The following is a 19,109-nucleotide window of genomic DNA, read 5'->3' as shown; positions in this document are numbered from 1 at the left end:
GGGACACCCTAGCATCCCCAGACACAGAGATGTGGTGACCTTGGAGTGGTGCTGGCAAGTGCTGCAGGACCTGGCCCTGCTGCATGATGCCCATGCCAAGTAGCTGGTGCTCACCCCTCCCGCTGCTCTGCCTGGCCCCATCCCTGTGGCTCAGGGGTGGCTGTATTGCTTTGAGGACACCTTATGTCGCGGTGCAGGCAGGAAATGGGTCCCACAGACTGGCTGCAATCCGGGCACCCTCCAGGGCAGTGGCACTGGGGACACCCAGGGTCCCTTCCCTGGTGGCAGGATGAGGTGATGGAAGAAACCCCCACAACCTGCCTGGTACCCACTGGGGGTGTTCCCCATGCGCCTCCTCTATGGAACAGGGAAGCTGGTGCTGGTTTGGGGCTCACATCCCACCATGAGCAGGGTCAGGATGGAGCTGGACACTGCTCCTTCTGCTGTCACCCATCGGTCTGGTGTGGCACACGGCTGCCCATGGTGGGGCCAGTTTGGAGACAAACAGATGCCATAACACCTCCCATAGGAGCTGGGGGATGCTGTGGGCAGCCTGACCCCTTGGGGGAGAGCAAGAGGGGTTCGGGGGGGGGGACTTTTGCATCTTTGTGATGATTTTTGTTGGTCTGGGCTCCTCCGAGACACAGAGATGATCACACAGGATCTTAGCTCATCCGCTTGCTGTCTCATGCCTGGGAGGTTTGGCCCCAGGCCCGAGGGCTCCGGAGGAGGAGGAAAATTTCATCATCCTGCTCCAACGTCTCCTGTATAATCAGGCTCTTGTTAACCGATACAGCCCCGCCGAGCCGCGCCGAGCACCGGGGCACTGCTGGAGCCTTTGGTGGTCTTGGCTATGGAGAAGCTTTGCTGAGCCTCTCCCAGGGCTGCCTGGGAAGCGGCTGGGACTTTATCTGACCCCCCCCAACCCGCACACACTTGCTCTCCTCCCTCTGCCTCTTCCCAGCTAGCTCCAGCGGTTCCCAGTACCCCCAGGCACTGCCAGAGCGCAGCTCCCTGCACCGCCGTGGTGCCTGCGCTGCGATGGTCCCCATGCTGTGATGCTCCCCAAACCGTGATGCTCCCCATGCCATGATGATCCCTGCATCACGATGCTTCCCACACCATGGTGCTCACCACTGCATGATGTTCCCCATTTCATGATGCTTCCCATGCTGTGATGGTCCCGACTCCGTGATGGTCCCCACTCCATGATGGTCCCTGCACCAACATGCTCCCCACACCACAATGCTCCCCGCACTGTGATAATCCCCACACCATCATGGTCCCTGCACCACGATGCTTCCTGCACCCTCCTGGTGCTTTTGAGCAGCTGGGAAATGTCAGTTTAAGCATTAGCCCCCCACCCCGCCTTCCCTAGAAAACGCCTTCACAGTCAGGCCTCCCATAGGAGATGGGAGAGGAAGAAGGAGCAGGGGGACAGGGGATGGTAACCCCCCCACCCACTGCGATGCTTGAGGGGTTATGTTGGCCCTGAGGGTGTTCCAGAGGAGCAGCAGAGGAGTTTGGGGGTGAGTTGAAGGGAACCCAGCAAAAGAGAAGCCGAACGGAGTCAGTTTCTGTTGGTTTATTTAAAAAAAGGGAGAGAGGGAAAAAAGTATAAAAAAATAAATATTTAAATAGAATTCTCTCTATATATATTACCACAAATCTTATTATTAATTATTATTAATTATTATTATTAATAACATTATTAGAAGCCAGGTCGGAGCCCTCGGTGCACGCTGGGCTTTACCACCGAGGCAATAAATAACCCTCACAGCCCGCTCTGGTGCCAGGAGCGAGCCAGCGCCTCCTGCCACCGGCCTGGGGCCCGTCCCCATGTCCCCGTGTCCCCATGTCCCCGCGTCCCTGCGCCGGGGCCATGTTCTGCTGTGCACAGCCCTTGGTACATTCAGAGCGCAGCTGCCGGCTCTGTCCCCAGCGGTGGCCTTGTCCCAGCCGGTGGGACCCAGCCCCAGCCCCAGCTGCCACGGCCACCCCGTACCCTCAGTTTGGCTCCTTTGTGGCAGAGCCCAGCCTCAAGGTGTGCAGGTCCCCGCACTCGGTGTCCCCAGCAGCCGCAGCATCCCGGCGTCCTTCATCCCAGCCCTTTTTCCCAGGGCAGTGGAGGATTTGGGGCGATGCTCGGGATGTCCATCGGGTCCCTCTCCAGGATGGAGGACACCGGCTGTGAGGGACAGAGTCTGGCCCTGCCGCCAGCCCCTCACAGCTCCCCACATGGAGCACGGGAACAGCCGAGATGCATCCCAGGACCAGCCCGCGCTGCAGCATCACCTCTGGGATGCGCTGCCTCATCCCGCTGGATGCCGGCCCCAGCTCTGCTCCGCCCGGGACACACCAGGCTGCAACGTTCACCCCAGCAAGGGGCAGATAAAGGCCAGAGGTCGGTGGGGCCAGCGCAGGGTCCAGGGTAATAAATAGGAGTTGAGAGGCGGCCGGTGCGGGGCAGAGGAGCCGGGGCAGGTGCTCACGGGGGGCTGAGGTGAGGTAGGAGGATGCGGGCGGCCTGGGCGATGACCTGCACGTACTTCCTGAGCACCTGGCAGCCCTGCTGCTTCTTCTTGAAGGTGCTCTTGCCCTTGGAGCTCTCCCCGTAGCTGACGTCCACCTGGAAGACATTGTAGTTCTTGCAGAGCAGGCAGGTGAGGTTGGAGATGAGGCCCCGCGTGGTCTTGGTGGTGTTGTGGAGCCGGTCCAGGAGCTCCTTGGCCGTGGGGTTGAGCTCCTCCTGGTCCCGAGTGATGTTGCCGAGCGAGGCGTTGAGGAAGGCGAAGAGCTTGTACATGGCCACCATCACCTCCTTCCTCTCGCTCGTCCGGTTGACGCGGAAGGCGGGGAAGAACACGCTGCCGGGGTTGCAGAGCTTGTCGGTCTCGCTGCTGAACGGCTCTCCCTGGCACTTCAGCTGGGAGGAGAGGACACCGTCATCCCCGTGTCCCCTGCCCGCCCCCCCCCCCCCCCCCCCCGGGCACCTCCTGCCACCGTCCCCAGCCCTTCCCATCCATGCACAAACAGCCCCAGGGGTGGTTTGGGGACCACAACCTCCCCGAGCAGCACTTACATAGAGGCTGAAGAGGTCCTGAGCGGTGGCGTTGAGCAGCGCAACCTGCCTGCGGGTCTGCTCCTGCACGTTGGAGCGGCACAAGCCGTGGCCCGGGCAGCCGGGGCCGCTCACCAGCAGCGCCCGCCCGGCCACCGGCCGCCGCTGCAGCAGGAGCAGGGCCACGAAGGGCACGACGCCTGTGGGGGGAGAGGCAAGAGAGAGGTCACGGCGGGGCCCGAGCCGGTGGAGGTCCCTGGGCACCGCAGAGCATCCCCTGAGCATGTCCCCAGCTCCGGGCGTGCAGCCAGAGTGGGGCCGCATCCTGCTGGGGCCGGGGGTCCAAGGCAGACCCCACGTTCCCATCCCGGCCGTGCAGAGGCTCCCATCCCGCTGCCATGCCCCTCACCTGCCCCCCGGCAGGCGCTCTCCCGCCTCCCTTCCCGGCGGGGCGCCCCACGGCATTCCCACATTTCGCAAGGGGCCCGGTGACGACCTGTTAGGTTTGATCAAATATGCAAAGCGCTTTCCCTCTCCGTTATCCCTGTCCCGGCGCTGCGGGAACAAGGCCCCACCCCGGCCCCGGCTGACTCACCGGGGGCGCCCGCAAGGAAACCTGCCTCCGGCAAACCCTCCCTGCCCGCTCCAGCCCCAGCGCCTGCCTCAGTTTCCCTGTCTGCGGAACGGGCAACAGGAGCCCCCGGGAATGACGCTGCAGCTGCCAGAGACACGAGCCAGGAGATCCCTGGATGCGGAGCAAGGAGACCCTTGAGCTTCTGGGTGACCCTGGTGAGAGCGGGGTGCTCCAACCCCACAACCCTCGAAGCAGAATCCCTGCTCAGGGAGGCCCAAGCGCCTCCGGAGCACGGCATTCCCAGCGCAGGGTACCCCAGGATGCCAGCACCGGCTGCCCTGGATGCGTCCCCAGCCGAAGCTGCCCGCACTTGCCAGCGCCTCGGCCACGCCGGGTAATTCAAACCTTGTTCTATTTACCCTGCCCAGGTGGGAAAGGACTTACCTGGGCGTGATGAGATTCCCGGCCCACCACCGCCCCCCTCCTGCGCAGGGCGGGGGGGACCCTCCCTCCCTGGGTTTTCCCATGGGATTCAGATGCCCTGACCCCCCCCCCCCCCAAGCCCCTCTCATTGCATCCTCCCCTTGCCCTGGCCGCTGCCCTCTGCCCATTACACATGTGCCAGGGGATGGACTGATGGGGGGGGGGGGGGCCGGGTGGGTGCTGCCCTATAGGACCCCCCAACACCGCTGCTGGGGCAGCATCCGCTCCCTGCTGCACTTAGCATCCTCCCCATGGCTCCAGCGCTGCGGGGCAGCGGCGGTCCAGAGCACCGGGAGCCGCAGAAGGAGGAAAAGCAGGAGGGGGGTGGAAAAGTATAAAAAAGCCCAAAAAAGCCCCAAAAGAAAATTATTCCCCCCCCGTTTTGGGTTTCTTTCCCCGTTTCTTGGCCGCGGTTCCAGTTATATAAGTGTCCAGATGTTGGCTGCACCGCGCCAGCGCCGCGCTTCGCTCCCGGCTGCCAATTCCCAGAGATGCTCATCCCGGGGGAACGCGGCGTGGCGGGAGCCCTGGCTCCGGCTCTGGCAGCGGCGGCGACCCGGGACCCGCCTGTGCCCGAGCATCACCGGGGAAAGAGGAGCGGGGGGAGAGGGAAGGAAGGGTGGGAAAGGGGGAACAATCCCCCCCCACCAGAGCTGAGTTTTCTTTTTACCTGCCGGCACGAACTTCATTGTGAGCCGCGTCCCGGGAGCGACTTAATAGGGATTGGTGTTGGCAGAGGGAGTTTTCAGAAATTCATGTTCATACTGGGGGACTTCTCGGGGTTTATATACCGGTCCGGCAGCCAGCCTGTGTTGTAAGAAAGGGGAGGAGGGGGGGACGCGGGGGGGAGCAGCACCACTATCGTTACTTCTATTGAAACTGAAAATCAGGAAGTCGAGGGCTTTGGAAATCCTGAATGATTCTTAGAAATAAACTTCTGATAAAGTTGATGTCACCGGGATTGCGGCTTTGGGGGCTGCTGCCTTTTATTTTTCAATCCTTTTCACGCACGGGGCCGGGGAGGTGCTGCGGGGATGTGGGTGGGAAGGGAAACGGGGGGGGGGGGGGGAATGGGGATTGCCCCCGTCCCGCAGGGAGGCCAGCGGCCGCACGTGGGGTTCGGGGGTGTCGCGGTGCCGCTGTCGAGGCGCGATGTGAGCACACGGGGCCGTGAGTCACGGAGCCACCAGCACTTTCACCCCCGGGGCCCCCTCCCCGGGATGGGGCTTCCCCGGCGGCTGCAGCATCAGTCGCTATAATGAAGGGGGGATAAAGATGACTTGGGGGGGGGTTGGAGGGGTAAAAGGTGATGTCGGGGTCCCCCGAGGGGTGCGGGAGCCCCGCTCACAGTGGGGTGGGTGCGGTGGCATCAGTGTCCCCCATCCCGCCATCGGTTTGTCCCTTTGGGCACCAATGTCAGGAGTAAAGGGTGGGTTTTCTGGAGGAAAAAGGACAAACCCACCCAGGGGGAGAGGCTGGGCAGCCCCCCCCCCCCCCCCCCCCCGCCGTTAACCCTTCCATCCCCACTGCCTGCGCTGGGCTGCTTGGGAAGGTGCTAAACCCAGTATGGAAATGAGCACCCGAGCAGGTGGGGTCCTGTGGGACGAGGGTGCTGTTTGCGCCCCGGGTTGGGTGTAAAAGGGGTTAAAGGGGATGTTGCTCTATGGATTTTCTGTGTGTTTTCTGCCTCAGAGGGGCACGGCCCAGCTGAAACTTTGGATCAGGTTTAGCAAGTTTGTGCCCTGGCAGCGTGAACCCGCCGGTGACAGTCGAGGAATGGTGATGCAAGAGCCACCACGACCCCGGTGTCCCCCGTGTGGCACCCCGAGGGGACACCAGGACCCCCCTGTGCTGGCCGAGGGTGCTGGGCACGTAGCTGCTGCCTGCCTCAGTTTCCCCATGGATGAACCAGGTTTACCGGTGGCATTGGTGCCCCACAGCCCATTTCAGCCCAGTCTGTTCTTACTGGGATGCCCCCGCAGCCCATGCCTGGTTTCATTGGGGTGCAGCGAGCAGCACCTCAGTTATTGGCAGAGAGCTGATGCCTGATGGCACTTCATTAGCTCGGGAATGGGTGTTTCTTAATGAACAGGGAATGTTCTTGGAGCGGCTGTGTGCAGGGATTGACATTTGCTGCCCATTCCCACAATTTCCTCAGCCCAGGGCTGCTATGTCCCAGAGCTGGGCAAGGATTTGGGGGTTCGTTTGTAATAGGTATTCAAGGCAGGGTAAAAAGGAGGGTTCTCCCTTTAGAGGGGAGGATGCTCCAATAGGAAAACCTGAATCCCTGGTCAGGCCAGGCTGGACAGGGGAGATGCCCAGGAAAAGTCCCCTTTCCCAATCACTTTGGTGGCAGAAATGTCCCTACGCAGATCTCGCAGGGATGTGCCATGGAAAGGTGGGATGCGGGCGAGGGATGAGGTGCTGGCATGAAGGGGATCCTGATAGGTCCCAAGGAGAAGGGGCTGGTTGGGAAGTGGGGGGAGCCCTCCCCATCGGAGGGAGCAGAGGGAACCTGGGGGGCCCCGGGGTGTCCCCGGCTTGGGGACCTCAGGAGCGGAGCTGGAGGCAGGGCGGGCAGGGGGCAGTGACCGAACGCTGCTGTGCTGCTGTCCCCACCATGCCCAGCCTGCCCAGGAGCATGGGCACCAGCCCAGAGCGTCCCAAGGCCACCTCTGCCCCCCCTCCCCATCCCTGTCCCCATGCTGCCCCCTGCTGCCCCAGACCAGAACTAGACACTCCCCATCCCATAATTACCCCCCTCGCCCCATCCCCAGACAGAAATGTCCCCTTATTCCCACCCTAGAACTTACCCCCATCCTCATCCCAGACCTTTCGTCTCCCCATCCCTGAGTTGCCCCCTCCATCCTCATCCAGTAATTATGTGTCCCCTCAATAGCCATCCCAGAACTGCCCCATCCCATAATTGCCCTCCTCCCCCTGGCCCTGTCCCCAACCCCATCCCATCCCAGACTCCCCTCCTGGGTCCCCTCTGGGTCCCCATCCCGTGCTGTCCCCATTTAGGGTTATGGGGGGAACCCCAGATTTCTACCCTGGGGGCCAGGGTTGGGGCTGCACGGGGGGGGGGGGTTGGGATGCCAGGGAATGAGTCTGGTGCCTCCCCTCTGAGCCCCACTGGTGTCACCCCCAGGCACGCATCCATCCCAGTGGCAGGTCCCTGTGGCAGGACCCTTGGGGACTATGCCCAAGGGATGTCCCCACCATGGGGTGGCTTTTCCCATGGGATGGGCGCTGGGGTCCCCCTGCGTGTCCCCATGGGGACCTGTGGGCTGGCAGCAGCCCTGGTGACAGCCAGCCCCTCTCTGGGTGTCCCCTCACCCCCCGAGGGCCAGTCCCGGGGGTCACGTACCTGCGCCCTCCCCTCCGCAGCCCATGCACGCTGCCGGGGTGCAGCGGCGGGTGGTGGCACCGTCACCTGCAGCGTGGCAAACCGGCCCGGGCTGCTTCATGGTGACATCGTGGCCCCCTCCTTGTGTCCCCAACGGCAGCGGTGCCAGCGCAGTGCCAGCCGTCCCGGTGCCGATGCTCCCTGTGACTGAGCGAGGCGGTGCCGGTGCTGGGCAGCCGCGGGCACCGGCACACGGCACCGGCACACGGCACACGGCACAGGGGGGAACAAGTGACTCCAGGGCCACATGACCAGGTCTCAGGGTTTTTGACTCAGCGGTGGCATCGGGTGGCCGGGTCCCCGCGGTGGCCACAGCAAAGGGAGCTTTGGTTCAGCTGCTCCAGGTCACTTGCACACAGGGCTGGGTGACATGTGGCACATGGGTTGTGCCCCACTGCCGCATGGCACTTCAATGGTGTTGCCAGTCCATGCCATGAGATGTGGTGCATTGCCACGTCACATGCCATGTGCCACACAGCGCCATGTGCCACACTGTGCCGTGCCATGTGCTGCATCCTATCATGCGCCGCATGTTATCGCATGCTGCATCCCACCAGGTACCACATCCCATCATGTGCCACATGTCATTGCATGCTGCATCCCACCAGGTACCACATCCCATCATGTGCCACATGTCATTGCATGCTGCATCCCACCAGGTACCACATCCCATCATGTGCCACATGTCATTGCATGCTGCGTCCCACCAGGTACCACATCCCATCATGTGCCACATGTCATTGCATGCTGCGTCCCACCAGGTACCACATCCCATCATGTGCCACATACCACTGTGCGCTGCATCCCATTGTGTGCCCCATGTCATCGCATATTGCATCCCACCAAGTGCCACATCCCATAGTGTGCTGCATCCCATGTCATGCCACACCATGTGCCAGGCCAGGTCCCAGATCATGCTGCACCATGTGGCTGGGCAAGGACACCGGAATACAGCCCCTCTCTGCCCACAGACACCTAGACACAGGGATATCGGGACACCAGGATACCAGGACACAAGGACACCAGGACACAGGGACATCAGGACAGAGGGACACAGGGCCCATGGGCCGATGTCAGCGCTTTATTTCCTGTGCCATTATACAGACCCGGGCTCTGCCCTTCTCACAGTACCAAAATATAGTGAAACCCATAAATAAACCCTCATCACGTTCAGTTGATACAAAATAAGATTTATCACAAAAATAGATATTTATATATTAAAAGCATGTCCTTAAATATCTCTTCCCACTGTGGGGACACATTAAATTAACACCAGGAGTCAATAAATACAAAAACACACAAATAATACAGTATAAATTAATGGGGGGGTGGGGGGGTGCCACCACCCAGTGTCACAGTGTGGTGGCTGGAGCCCAGCCCCTGCCTGGCACAGCCCGAGGGGCCTGGGGACACTTGAGGGTACAGGGACACTGAGCAGAGAGGGATGAGCCTGGGCTCTCCCAGGACATGGGGATGCTGAGAGCACAGGGACATCATGAGCATGGGGACACCCAGAGCACGGGGACACCCAGAGCACGGGGACACCGTGTGTGCAAGAGTGAGCACAGAGGCGCAACACGGGGACAAGCAAACACAGGGGGACATTGAGAGCATAGGGATGAGCCCAGGGGTGAGCACAGTGGCACTGAGCTTGTGGGGACACACAGCTTGATGGGACGCCAAGGGCACGGAGCTTGCAGAGACACGGAGCGCACAGGGACATGGAGCTTGCAGACACGTGGAACACACAGGGACACCAAGCTCCCAGGGATGTGGGGCTCATAGGATCCCACTCCAAGATGCTCTCAGGGGCCGGCAGCCCCAGCGCAGGCGGGTGCTGGCTCTTAGTCAGGCTGGGTCACCAGACCCACTGAATCACTGGAAACTCCTGCAGAGCTCAGTGGCAAGGGCCAGCTCCATCTCGCCGCGGTGGCACTGGGGACACCGGAGCGTGCAGCTCCCCACGGCACCGGAACGTGGGGCAGGAGATGGGGGAGCTGCTGGGAGAAGAGCGGGGCTGTCCTGCAGCCGGGCGAGCGGTGGCACGGGGACAGCTTGGTCCTCATGGCAAGCTGAGGTGATGGGAGCTCCTCCGGGCACGCCGGTGTCCTCACCCCTGCGAGCTTAGGGGGTCCCCATGGTGCATCCCGGCCAGCCGGAGAGTGTCCATCGCAGGGAAAGGGATGGGTAAAATGGAGATGATGGAGATGATGACACATGGACACCTCCAGTGGCCACGCTAGGAGCGTGCAGGCAGCTGCGAGCCCCGGTGTGATCTCCGCTTATCCCGGCGCGCTCGGGCTCGGATCCGAGCCTCCAGCTGGGCGCTGAGCTTGGCCATGAAGCGCGCGTAGCTCCAGAGGAGCCGGCAGCCCTCCAGCTTCTGCCGGAACACCCTGGTGGGTGCCGTGGGGCCGGGCGCGGGCCGGGGGCCGGGCCGGGGGGCCGGGAAGAGCCCGTCCAGGTTGTTGAGGAGCCCCCGCACCTTCAGGTGGGTGCTGGCCAAGCGGCGCAGGATTTCGGCACCGGGCGGGTTGAGGTCGCGCTGCTGCCGGGTGATGTCCTGCAGCGCCCGGGCCATGCGGGCCATGGTCCCCCGCAGCCCCCGCAGCCCCCCGGGCCCCAGCACCGGGCCCCGCAGCCACTCGGGAGGGTGGTTGGTGCGGCAGAGGTGGTGGAATGCCAGGCGCTGGTCCTCCTCCTGCTCGGGGTGGGAGGGAAAGGTCAGGGGGGTGAGATGGGAGCAGCACGGGGACAACCCCCCCAGCGCTGTGTGCCCCCCCGTGGAGGGGACAGGAGCGACCCCGCACCCTGGGGACGGGGACTCACATAGAAGGTGAAGAGGTCCTGCGCATCCTCGGCCATGTGCCTTACCAGCGCCTGGATCTGCTGCAGGGTGGGGGGCTGCAGGGACCGGCCCCCCTGGCCCGGCACCGCCCAGAGGATGAAGAGCCCTTTGGTGACAACTGGGGAGGAAAAGAAGAGTCAGGAGGGGATACTGGGGCATCGCTGGGTGCAGGGAGGGAGCCCCTTGTCCGTGCCGGAAAGGCACAGGCTCACTGGTCCCTGTGCCACAGGGAGAGCTCAGCCCTGTGCGCCCATCACCTCAGCATCAGGTCTGGAAGCAAGAACAGCTTGTGCCAGGCACATGCAACCATCCCCTGTGCCACAGTCCCCAGTCCTGCTGCAGGGACGAGCCCCTGTGCTGAAAGCTTGTTGAGGACCCAGCAGGGAGCAGGAAGATGAGGACAAGAGTGGTAAAGATGCCACTGAGCAGCCACAGCGGTTACCCCAGCAGCTGCCTGTCACCATGGGCCACCATGAAGGTGGAGACAGCGGTGACACCCCTGGATCTGACCCCTTGGCTCCAGCTGGGTGCTTTCCTGACCCCACTGTCACCCATGGCTGCGTGCCGGCAGTGGCCTCAGATGCGCTGGACCAGCACCCAGCACCCAGCGCTGCTGCACTTGAGGGGCTACAGGGTCTGTGCCAGCAACCAACTGACTCAGCCATCAGTCCCCACACTGACCCCAAACCATGTCCCCTCCTGCCCACCCCCTTCCCCGCGCACAAAGGGACCCCCACGGGATGCCCATCCCCGTGCTCCCCCGGGGGGTTGGGATGCACCCATCCCCTGCCCGCACCCTGGGGAGGTGACACAGGCAGGGCACAGCCTGGGTGACACCAGCAGCCCCCGATCACTGCCCTGAGCCCCCCCCCCGTGAGCCCCACGGGCAGGCGAGGCCCGGCAGCAGCCACGTACCTGCCAGCACGCACCAGGGCCGCCCGTCGCTCCGCATGGCCGGGGCAGGGTGTTTCGGCGCGAGTTCACTTCCTTCACTGCCGCCGATGGGGAACTTCGCCTTTTAAAGAGCACCCATTGCCCCCACCTCCGACCGGGGCACCCGGCCCCAGCGGGGAGGCAGCGGGGAGCGAGGCCGTGCCCCGGGGCCAATGAGCGGCAGGAGGAAATGATGCTGCCCGGCCAACGGGCTCGTTCTTCGATTCAGTTCCTCGAGGGAGTCCGTGTGGGTCCCGCTGCTCATCCCGGAACCCCAGGACCCGGCTTCCTGGAGAAGGGATGCTTTGAGTCACGCTGGTTTCACTGCGCGGCACCCAGTGGGGTGGGTGAACCGAAAGCAGCCTCAGCTGCCCCAAAACCCAAATGCAAAAGAGCGCGGCAGCGGCGGGGCTGGCACCCAGGGACGGGGGTGCCACCACGTGGGGACACGCATGTCCCATCACAGGGGTCTTCCCATAGTGGGTTCAGTCATGGGAGCTAAATCCTGTCTGGATAAGGAGGGAGGTGGAAGCCTGGGAAGTTTGTAGCATCCTGGGATGCCCAGGGACTGCACTGTGCCGTGAGGAGAGCTCAGCCCTTTGAGCCTATCACCCTGGCATCAGGCCTGGAGGCACAAACAGCATGTGCCAGGCGCATGCATCCATCCCCTAGCCCATAGTCCCTGGTCCTGCTGCAGGGACAAGCCAATCCCTGACCAAAAGCCTCCTGGGGACCCAAATGGGAGGGGAAAGTTGAGCATCCCAGCATGGCCACGGCACTCAGTGATGCTCCAGAGGATGCTCCATCCCTCCATCCATCTGCTCCCAACGACCCATCCCTGTAGGTGATGGCTTTGGATGCTGGTGGAGTGTGGCTCAGCCCCTCTGCCCAGCAGCACCCATGGGTGCCCTTGGGGAGGAACCACATGCGGCGGGTGTTGCCCAAGGGCAGCGGAAGCGTGGTGCGGGCAGCGCTGCCCTCACTGCTGCGTCAGCCTTATGCAACCACCATGGGAGAGCCCAGCTTGCTCAGCACCAGCTCCAGCACCACAGCAGCACCCACTGCAGACAGCCCCCTTACCCCCGCCCCAGCTCCCCTTTCCCAGCGGATGGAGCCGGCTTTGCCCGCTCCATGAAATGGGTGCATGGGATCAGCTCTTTGGGACACACTGGGCTCTGTTTTGGTGCCACCAAGTTGCCGGTGTGAGGAGAGGGAGCTTCCCCTCGCCAGACTTCCACCCTGGGAGGGCTCGGTGGTGGCACGGGGGGGACTGCCCAGTGATAACGTCTGCTCCGGGCGGAAGCGCGCCCGTGACTCACCCCGGGGGGAAGAAGTGCTCTCTTTTCCCTGAATTTCCCCCCCCAGGCACCCGCAAGCTGAGGAGTCCCCAGGGCAGGACCTGCCTCCTCCTCCTCCATGTGTCCCACAGCAGAGGTGGTGCTGGGCTGGGGCTGGGGGGCCAGGACCAGGAGAGCATCCTTCTCTCTGCACATCTGTCTGTAGGAGTTTGTCCATCTGTCTAGACAGCCCCTTGCCATCTGTCCGTATGTCCACCTATCCATCCACACACCCATCTGCATGTCCACCACCTGCCCACCTCTCCATCAACCTGTCTATCTGTCTACTGTCAGCCATACAATGAATCAACTGCCCATGCATCCGTACATCCACTCATCCATCCATCCACCTATCCACCAATCTATCTGTGTGTGTCCATCCATCTATCTATCCATTTGTCTATGCATCCGTCCTTCCTTCTACACATCCATCCATCCATCCATCCATCCATCCATCCATCCATCCATCCATCTCTCCCTCCCTCCCTCCCTCCCTCCCTCCCTCCCTCCCTCCCTCCCTCCCTCCCTCCATCCATCCATCCATCCATCCATCCATCCATCCATCCATCTATCCATGCACCCATCCATGCACCCATCCATCCATCCATCCATTCACGCACCCATCCATGCACCCATCCATCCATGCACCCACCCATCCATCCATCCATCCATCCACCCACCCATCCATCCATCCATGCACCCATCCATCCACCCATGCATCCCTCCCTCCCTCCCTGTCCCTGTGGACCCTCCAGCATGCGCGCTGCCGTGGCAGGACCCCAGTGCTGTGCCCGGGTGAGCAGGACCCTGCAGGCAGAGCAGCGCAGTTCACACCCACCCTTCGCTCCCCATGGCTGTGACCCCCGGCGCAGGCGGGTGGCGGGGCCTGTGCAGCCGCAGCAGGGACAGGAACAGCGCCGGTGACCGCATGGGCCGGGGCAGTTTCCTCATCGTTGGGCACGTCACCGGCGTCCCATGACAGGGGACGAGACAGGAAAGAGGAGCCTGAAGCCACCGCAGGAACCCGGCGGGAGCTGACGTGGGGAGGACACTGCAGGGACCCTGCTGCTGCCTGGGGCAGTGGGGCTGGGACCGGAGCAGAGCTGGGGTCATCCCCAGCCCCACTGAGCTGCTCTCAAAGAGGTTTCCAGCACCCAAAGCAGAGGGCATTGGAGCTGACCCCATCACCGGGCGCATGGGGGTGCCCCCCCCGTCACCTCCGTTCCCATCCCACCCAGTGCCCCCCCCCAGGTACGTGGCAATGAAAATAACAGCTTTTATTGACTCCTCAATAAACTCCGTGGAAATGCAGCTTGGCAGAGCTGGGGTCACCACGACAGGCGACAGCCACCGGGGAGGGGACACCGGGCCCCACTATGGGGAGCTTTGGGATGCCAGGGGGAAGCCCAGCTCCAGGGAGGCTTTTCACCAAGATGGGGCTGGTCCAGGGGTGCTCCAGAGCATCACGGCCACTTCCCACCCGAGGGGACCACCCGTAGGGGCACACACGGGTCATGGGGACACATCCTGGGCTGTCACCCCCATCACTGCTCTGCGGCATGTCCCCTCCATGTCCCCTCCTCCAGCAGGTCCCTGGGGACATCCGTTCTCCTCCTGAGCCCCCTAGCAGGGATGGAGGCATGGGATGGCACAGCAGGACCACTGTCCCATTGCCATGAGGCCACCGGGTCCCCACATCCCCAGCAGGCAGGGAGCGGTGCTGCACCCGCATCTGCCCCACACCATGGGGAGCCTTAACATTAAAACTAAGGAATACGTGGGGTGAGGAGGGGCAGGGGCACCCCCCCAACCCCGGCATGGGTACAACCGGCCACTATCTACTGCTGTCCTGGCGCTGCTGCAGCAGCTGGATGACCTCGGCGATGCCGTCCTCAGGGACCTGCCGGGGGGGGAACGGGGTTGTCAGCCCCATGGGGACACCCCCAGGGCGGTGGGTCCCTGGGGAGGGGGGTCAGGGGCTCACCAAGGCGTGATCGAAGTTGAAGGTGCTGATGTAGTACGCAGAGATGTCGGCAGCAGCCAGCGGCTCCGCGATCTGCGCCACGATGCCGCACTCGTCTGGGCAGGAAAGGGGTCCCCATAGAGCGGTGGCCTCGGTGCCACGGGGATGCACAAGGGGAGCGTCACCCCAAGGGCAGGCCAGGGGAGGATGGGGACGTGTCTCACCAAAGCCGAGGGGCTGCCCCCCGATCCGCACCATCCGCCACAGCTCCCCCGTCGAGCTGGTCAGCAGCAGGTCACTGGGGAACCTGAGAGAAGGGGGTGCGGTTTGAACCCCCCCTTTCCTGGGGTTCACTCAGCCCCCGGGGGGGGCAGAGGGATGGACACCCCCAGGGACAGCACCCACCGCTTCTGGGTTTCGGCGTCCATCACGATGGAGATGTAGCCATCGATGAGGGAGAAGGCGAAGAAGGTGATGGAGTCAAGGTCCGGGCTGGCAGCGCCAGCCTCCCGCGGGGGGCTGCAGGGCAGGAAAAGGGTCGTGGTCCCCAAAATGAGGTGGAAAGGGCTCGGTGGTGGCACAGGGCAACGTGTTGGTGAGCTGGGACTGGGGAGCTGGGGGGGGGCGGTGATACCCCAGGGTGTGCAGCTCGCACAAGGGCCGGGCTGGGGACAGGGGTGACACCAGGACTTAGGGCATTCCCACAACGCTGCAGTGGGTCTGAAGCAGGAGGGTGCCCTAGGAAGGGCCTCATCCCAGGGGACACGGCCAGGAGCATCCCCGTGCTACGGCACCATCGCCACCAGTTTCATAACCCATCTCTCCTGCTCTGCTGCAGTGGAGGGCTTGTCCTTGTGTTGCCCTGGGGCTCCCACCTCCCATGGTGGCAGTGGGACACACAGCAGCCACATGTGGGTCAGGAGGGCAAAACCAGGTTGCAAAACACACCCAGAGCTCGAGAAGCCCCTGGGAGCAAGGGGAAAGGGAAACTTGTCACTGCAGCTCAGGAGGCGCAAGGGTGAGTGGATGGATGGAGGGAGGGATGGGTGGCACTGGGCAAGGAGCACCCACCATGTCCCATTGCCAGGACCCACCTGTGGGAGTAGAAGAGGACGTCGATGAGCATGGTGGCGATGGCGGGCAGCGTGTCGGGGGCCACGGTCAGGATGCAGAAGCGGGTCTGGGGGCTCTGCACCGGGTGCAGTGTGGGGCTGGCAGCTGGGGGGGGGGGAAGAGGCACCTGTCAGGATGGGGACAGGAGCGCAGTGCCACCGCGTGGCCACCGCAGCCACAGCCCCGCATCCCTCGGGGTGCAGGCTCCAGGGCATAAAGGGGCTGCAGGAAAGCTGGAGAGGGGCTTGGGACAAGGGATGTAGGGACAGGCCAAGGGGAATGGCTTTAACCTGCCAGAGGGGAGACTGAGATGAGCTCTGAGGCAGAAGCTCTTCCCTGTGAGGGTGCTGAGGCGCTGGCACAGGGTGCCCAGAGAAGCTGTGGCTGCCCCATCCCTGGCAGTGCTCAAGGCCAGGTTGGACACAGGGGCTTGGAGCAAGCTGCTCTAGTGGAAGGGGTCCCTGCCCGTGGCAGGGGTTGGAGCTGGAGGAGCTCTAAGGTCCCTTCCACCCAAACCAGCCTGGGATTCCCTGATGTGGGTACCACTGCTGGGAGCTGGGGCACCTCTGAGGGGACCGGGTGGCCCTGGTGGACATGGACCCAGTGTCACTCACCCAGCTTGGGCTTGAGGAACCCATTGCTCACATCCTCGCAGGTGACGGGGACGCATTCACCGCTCTCCTCCTTATAGATGTCAAACTCCCCGGCCAGTGTGTGGATCACCACCGGCAGGTCGCGCTCCCGGACCTGACCAGGGGGACAGGATCAGGCCCAGCATCACCACCAGCACCAACTGGGGCCAGAGGGGTCCTCACCCAGCACCCCCATGGGCCAGCCCAGCGCTCACCAGGATGAAGTCGGTCTGGTAGGTGGAGAGCATCAGCACGGAGACGTGGTGCTCGGCCAGCGGCGCGATGACCGAGCGCGCGATCTTGGTGACGCCGGTGGCCTGGCAGCCGGGGGGCTCGCGCCCGTTGGACACCACGCTGAGCACCAGCCACGTCGAGTCCGCCACCTGCATGAACTCGGAGGGCGGCAGCTCTGTGGGAGGACGGGGACACTGGGGGCTGTGGCCACAGCACATCCCCTCCTGCACGCCCTGCCCAGGACACCTCACACTGCTCCTCAGAGGCTGACAAGCTGGCCGGGGGTGGCAGGGCAGGATCAGGCCCAGGTGTGGGGCTGGAGGTGCTGGTTGGGGGGCACAGACCAGCCCCATCCATGAGAAGAACCAGCATCACGTGCAGGGATGAGCAGACCAAGCCTACAGCACCCCAGTGCCAGGCCCCATCTCTCCTCCCCACAGCAGCACCCCAGGGTGGGTGCAAGGGGGTGTTAGGGTGCACTGCACCCCAAAACCAGCATTACTGGCTCATCCCCTGCCCCCCAGCAGTCCCCAGCACCGTAGCAGGACACAGGGCACCAGAGGGGATGAGGGAAGGGACATCCGGTTGTGTCCCCCCATCACCACCACTGCTCCCACCCCCTGCCCAGGAGGGGACCTGGCACCGCTCGGGTGCTCCAGGACCCATCCCTGAGCACCATTTCCGCACCCCCCAGCACTCCCAGGACGTGGGGGGGTGGCCACCCAAGGGGTCTCCAAACCCCCCCCGTCCCCCATGGGACACATGTGAGCCCACCGGTGCCCCAGCCCCCCTGAGAAGACAAAGTCATGGCACCGGTGGGGATGGGGAGGTCACCCGGGGGGGGTCCCCATCATGGGCCGGGCTCCGCACCCTGTTCCCGCTCCGTGGCTGTGGCAGGGCGGGAGCGGGGCCGGATCCAGGCCCTCGGCGGGTGTTCCCAGCGCCTGTTCCTGCGCAGGAAGCGCCAGAACAACCTCGGCTCCGGCCCAGGGCTCCGCGCTGGGGCCGCGGGGGGGACACGCGGGGCCGTGGGGACCTGTCCCAGCGCCGGCCGCTAAATCGCTTTCCAACACCACCCTGGGCCGGGGGGGGGGGTACACCCCGCTCCTCGCGTCACCCCCCCCGGTGCCACCCTGTCCTCCACGGGGATAGCGGGGCGCAGCTCTCCTGTGGGGGCCCCCGCAGCGGGGGGGCACTGGCACCCCCAGGCTCGGGACACACACACGGAGCCGCAGGGCCACCGGCTCGGGAGCCATTGTTCGGCACTTCCCGCCCTCCCCTCGGGATGGGGAACGGTTGTGGACAAGCCCCGCAATGGAACAATTCGGGGGGACGGGCTCGGGGGGGGCAAGAGCCCGGCCCCGCGGCCCCTTCCGTGGGCAAGGAGGTGGGAGCTGGATCCGGCTCAGCGCTGCCCCTGCCCCTGCGGCGCAGCCGAGGGGATGAGCTGCGGCCGGCCCCGGCCCCGGCCCCGGCCCCGGTCCGGGCAGGAAGGTTCGGGTGTGGGAAGGCCGGGCGGGACCCGGACCCTCCGGCGCGGCGCATCCCGTCGGGCCGGTACCCCCGGTGGTGAGGGTGAACACGGGCTGGGTCACCCGCATGGGGACGTCACCAAATGACACATCCCGAGAGGGCGGCGGGGCCCGGGTGGCTCCAACCCCCCTGTAGGACACCCCGAAACCCGGCCCCAGCTGCCCGGCAGCACCCCCGGGAGGGCTTCCTCCCCCCCCAAGCCCCAGTGGGTGCAGAATCGGCCCCCGAGCACCGCAGCTCTGCCCGGGCAGTGGCCGGGCAGGCTGGGACATCCCCAGCGCAGGCGCCAAGGGGATGGGAGCTCCGTGGCCAAGAGCCCCGGGGATGGGCACGCTCCCAGGGAGCCGCTTTACCAGCCGGGACTCGCTCCCTGTGGCTCAGGACCGGAGCGCTGCTGCGCTCGGGTGGGCTGAGAACGTGCACAACTCGTGTCAGCGGTGCCCGGCGGGGACACCGCGCGGTACCTTGGAAGCCCTCCTCGTCCAGCATGATGGTGTAGTCCTCGGGGGTCTCCGTCAGGCTGAAGAACTTGCACCTGAAGAAGAAACCGGCGCTGCCAACCCCGGGGCCGGGCACCGGAGGAGGAGGAGCGGGGTGGGGGGGGGAGGAAGGTCGCTACCTGCAGCGCTGGGGCAGGAAGAGCAGCTTGAGCAGCGGGTGCGTGTAGAGCCAGAGCCCGCGGCGGGCCAGGCTCAGCACCCGCACCCGGTGCTCCAGGATGTGCAGGTCCATGGCCCCGCAGCACCGGGACCCGCCGCCGCCACGGCCCAAGCCCGTCCCGTCCATGGGGCGGGGACACGGCCGGCCGTGCCCATCGTTCCGCCCATCGACACGCCCCGGGCCCGGTCACGCCGGGACCGGGCTCATCGCGACCCCAAACGCCGACCCCCCCCCCCCCCCCCCCTTCCAGACACGGGGTTAACCAGGACGGTGCCATCGGGGTGAGAGCAGCGGGCCCTGCCCCATGGCACCTCCCAGCACCTTCCCCC

At 64.3% G+C, this 19,109-nt stretch overlaps 4 protein-coding genes across 5 annotated transcripts in view; 1 reads left to right on the top strand and 3 right to left on the bottom strand.

Annotated features, from left to right (window-relative positions):
• The window catches only part of IQCD (IQ motif containing D), a 138,770-nt gene that overhangs the window by 11,772 nt on the left and 107,889 nt on the right, over window positions 1–19,109 (top strand). The window lies entirely within an intron of this gene.
• LIF (LIF interleukin 6 family cytokine) lies at window positions 1,926–4,904 on the bottom strand. 2 transcript variants are annotated; one of them, XM_061465648.1, is made up of 3 exons: window positions 4,789–4,904; window positions 3,083–3,261; window positions 1,926–2,926 (listed from the first exon to the last, which is right to left on the bottom strand). In XM_061465648.1, the coding sequence occupies exons 1-3, from the start codon at window positions 4,805–4,807 to the stop codon at window positions 2,489–2,491; spliced, it is 636 nt and encodes a 211-aa protein (XP_061321632.1). In that variant the 5' UTR covers window positions 4,808–4,904; the 3' UTR covers window positions 1,926–2,488. The 2 variants fall into 2 exon arrangements, with proteins under 2 accessions (XP_061321632.1, XP_061321631.1); XM_061465647.1 differs by lacking the exon at window positions 4,789–4,904 and having other exon boundaries at window positions 3,083–4,131.
• Window positions 9,734–11,354, bottom strand: LOC133275602 (uncharacterized). The gene is made up of 3 exons (XM_061465646.1): window positions 11,291–11,354; window positions 10,357–10,493; window positions 9,734–10,228 (listed from the first exon to the last, which is right to left on the bottom strand). Exons 1-3 carry the CDS (start codon window positions 11,325–11,327, stop codon window positions 9,767–9,769), a joined length of 636 nt encoding a protein of 211 aa, XP_061321630.1. The 5' UTR covers window positions 11,328–11,354; the 3' UTR covers window positions 9,734–9,766.
• CASTOR1 (cytosolic arginine sensor for mTORC1 subunit 1) lies at window positions 13,928–18,929 on the bottom strand. Its single transcript, XM_061465645.1, has 9 exons — window positions 18,740–18,929; window positions 18,585–18,655; window positions 16,569–16,762; window positions 16,336–16,468; window positions 15,703–15,826; window positions 15,014–15,127; window positions 14,833–14,915; window positions 14,630–14,724; window positions 13,928–14,545 (listed from the first exon to the last, which is right to left on the bottom strand). Exons 1-9 carry the CDS (start codon window positions 18,904–18,906, stop codon window positions 14,480–14,482), a joined length of 1,047 nt encoding a protein of 348 aa, XP_061321629.1. The 5' UTR covers window positions 18,907–18,929; the 3' UTR covers window positions 13,928–14,479.

The sequence above is a fragment of the Pezoporus flaviventris genome, unplaced genomic scaffold (genome assembly GCF_033815535.1).
Source record: "Pezoporus flaviventris isolate CSIRO_AGI_PZ_B2104156 unplaced genomic scaffold, CSIRO_AGI_Pfla_v1 ptg000041l, whole genome shotgun sequence".
Taxonomy (NCBI): domain Eukaryota; kingdom Metazoa; phylum Chordata; class Aves; order Psittaciformes; family Psittacidae; genus Pezoporus; species Pezoporus flaviventris.
This window is presented reverse-complemented; position numbering and strand designations above follow the sequence as displayed.

Coding starts and splice junctions, on each gene's coding strand:
- LIF (XM_061465647.1), bottom strand. CDS start 3,427: ATGGGAACGTGGGGTCTGCCTTGGACCCCCGGCCCCAGCAGGATGCGG. Junction 2,927..3,082: donor AGGACCTCTTCAGCCTCTAT/GTAAGTGCTGCT, acceptor CTCTCCTCCCAG/CTGAAGTGCCAGGGAGAGCC.
- LOC133275602 (XM_061465646.1), bottom strand. CDS start 11,327: ATGCGGAGCGACGGGCGGCCCTGGTGCGTGCTGGCAG. Junction 10,494..11,290: donor GCCCTGGTGCGTGCTGGCAG/GTACGTGGCTGC, acceptor TTTCCTCCCCAG/TTGTCACCAAAGGGCTCTTC. Junction 10,229..10,356: donor AGGACCTCTTCACCTTCTAT/GTGAGTCCCCGT, acceptor CACCCCGAGCAG/GAGGAGGACCAGCGCCTGGC.
- CASTOR1 (XM_061465645.1), bottom strand. CDS start 18,906: ATGGACGGGACGGGCTTGGGCCGTGGCGGCGGCGGGTCCCGGTGCTGC. Junction 16,763..18,584: donor GGACGAGGAGGGCTTCCAAG/GTACCGCGCGGT, acceptor GTCCTCCCACAG/AGCTGCCGCCCTCCGAGTTC. Junction 14,725..14,832: donor GGGGCAGCCCCTCGGCTTTG/GTGAGACACGTC, acceptor TTTCCTGCCCAG/ACGAGTGCGGCATCGTGGCG.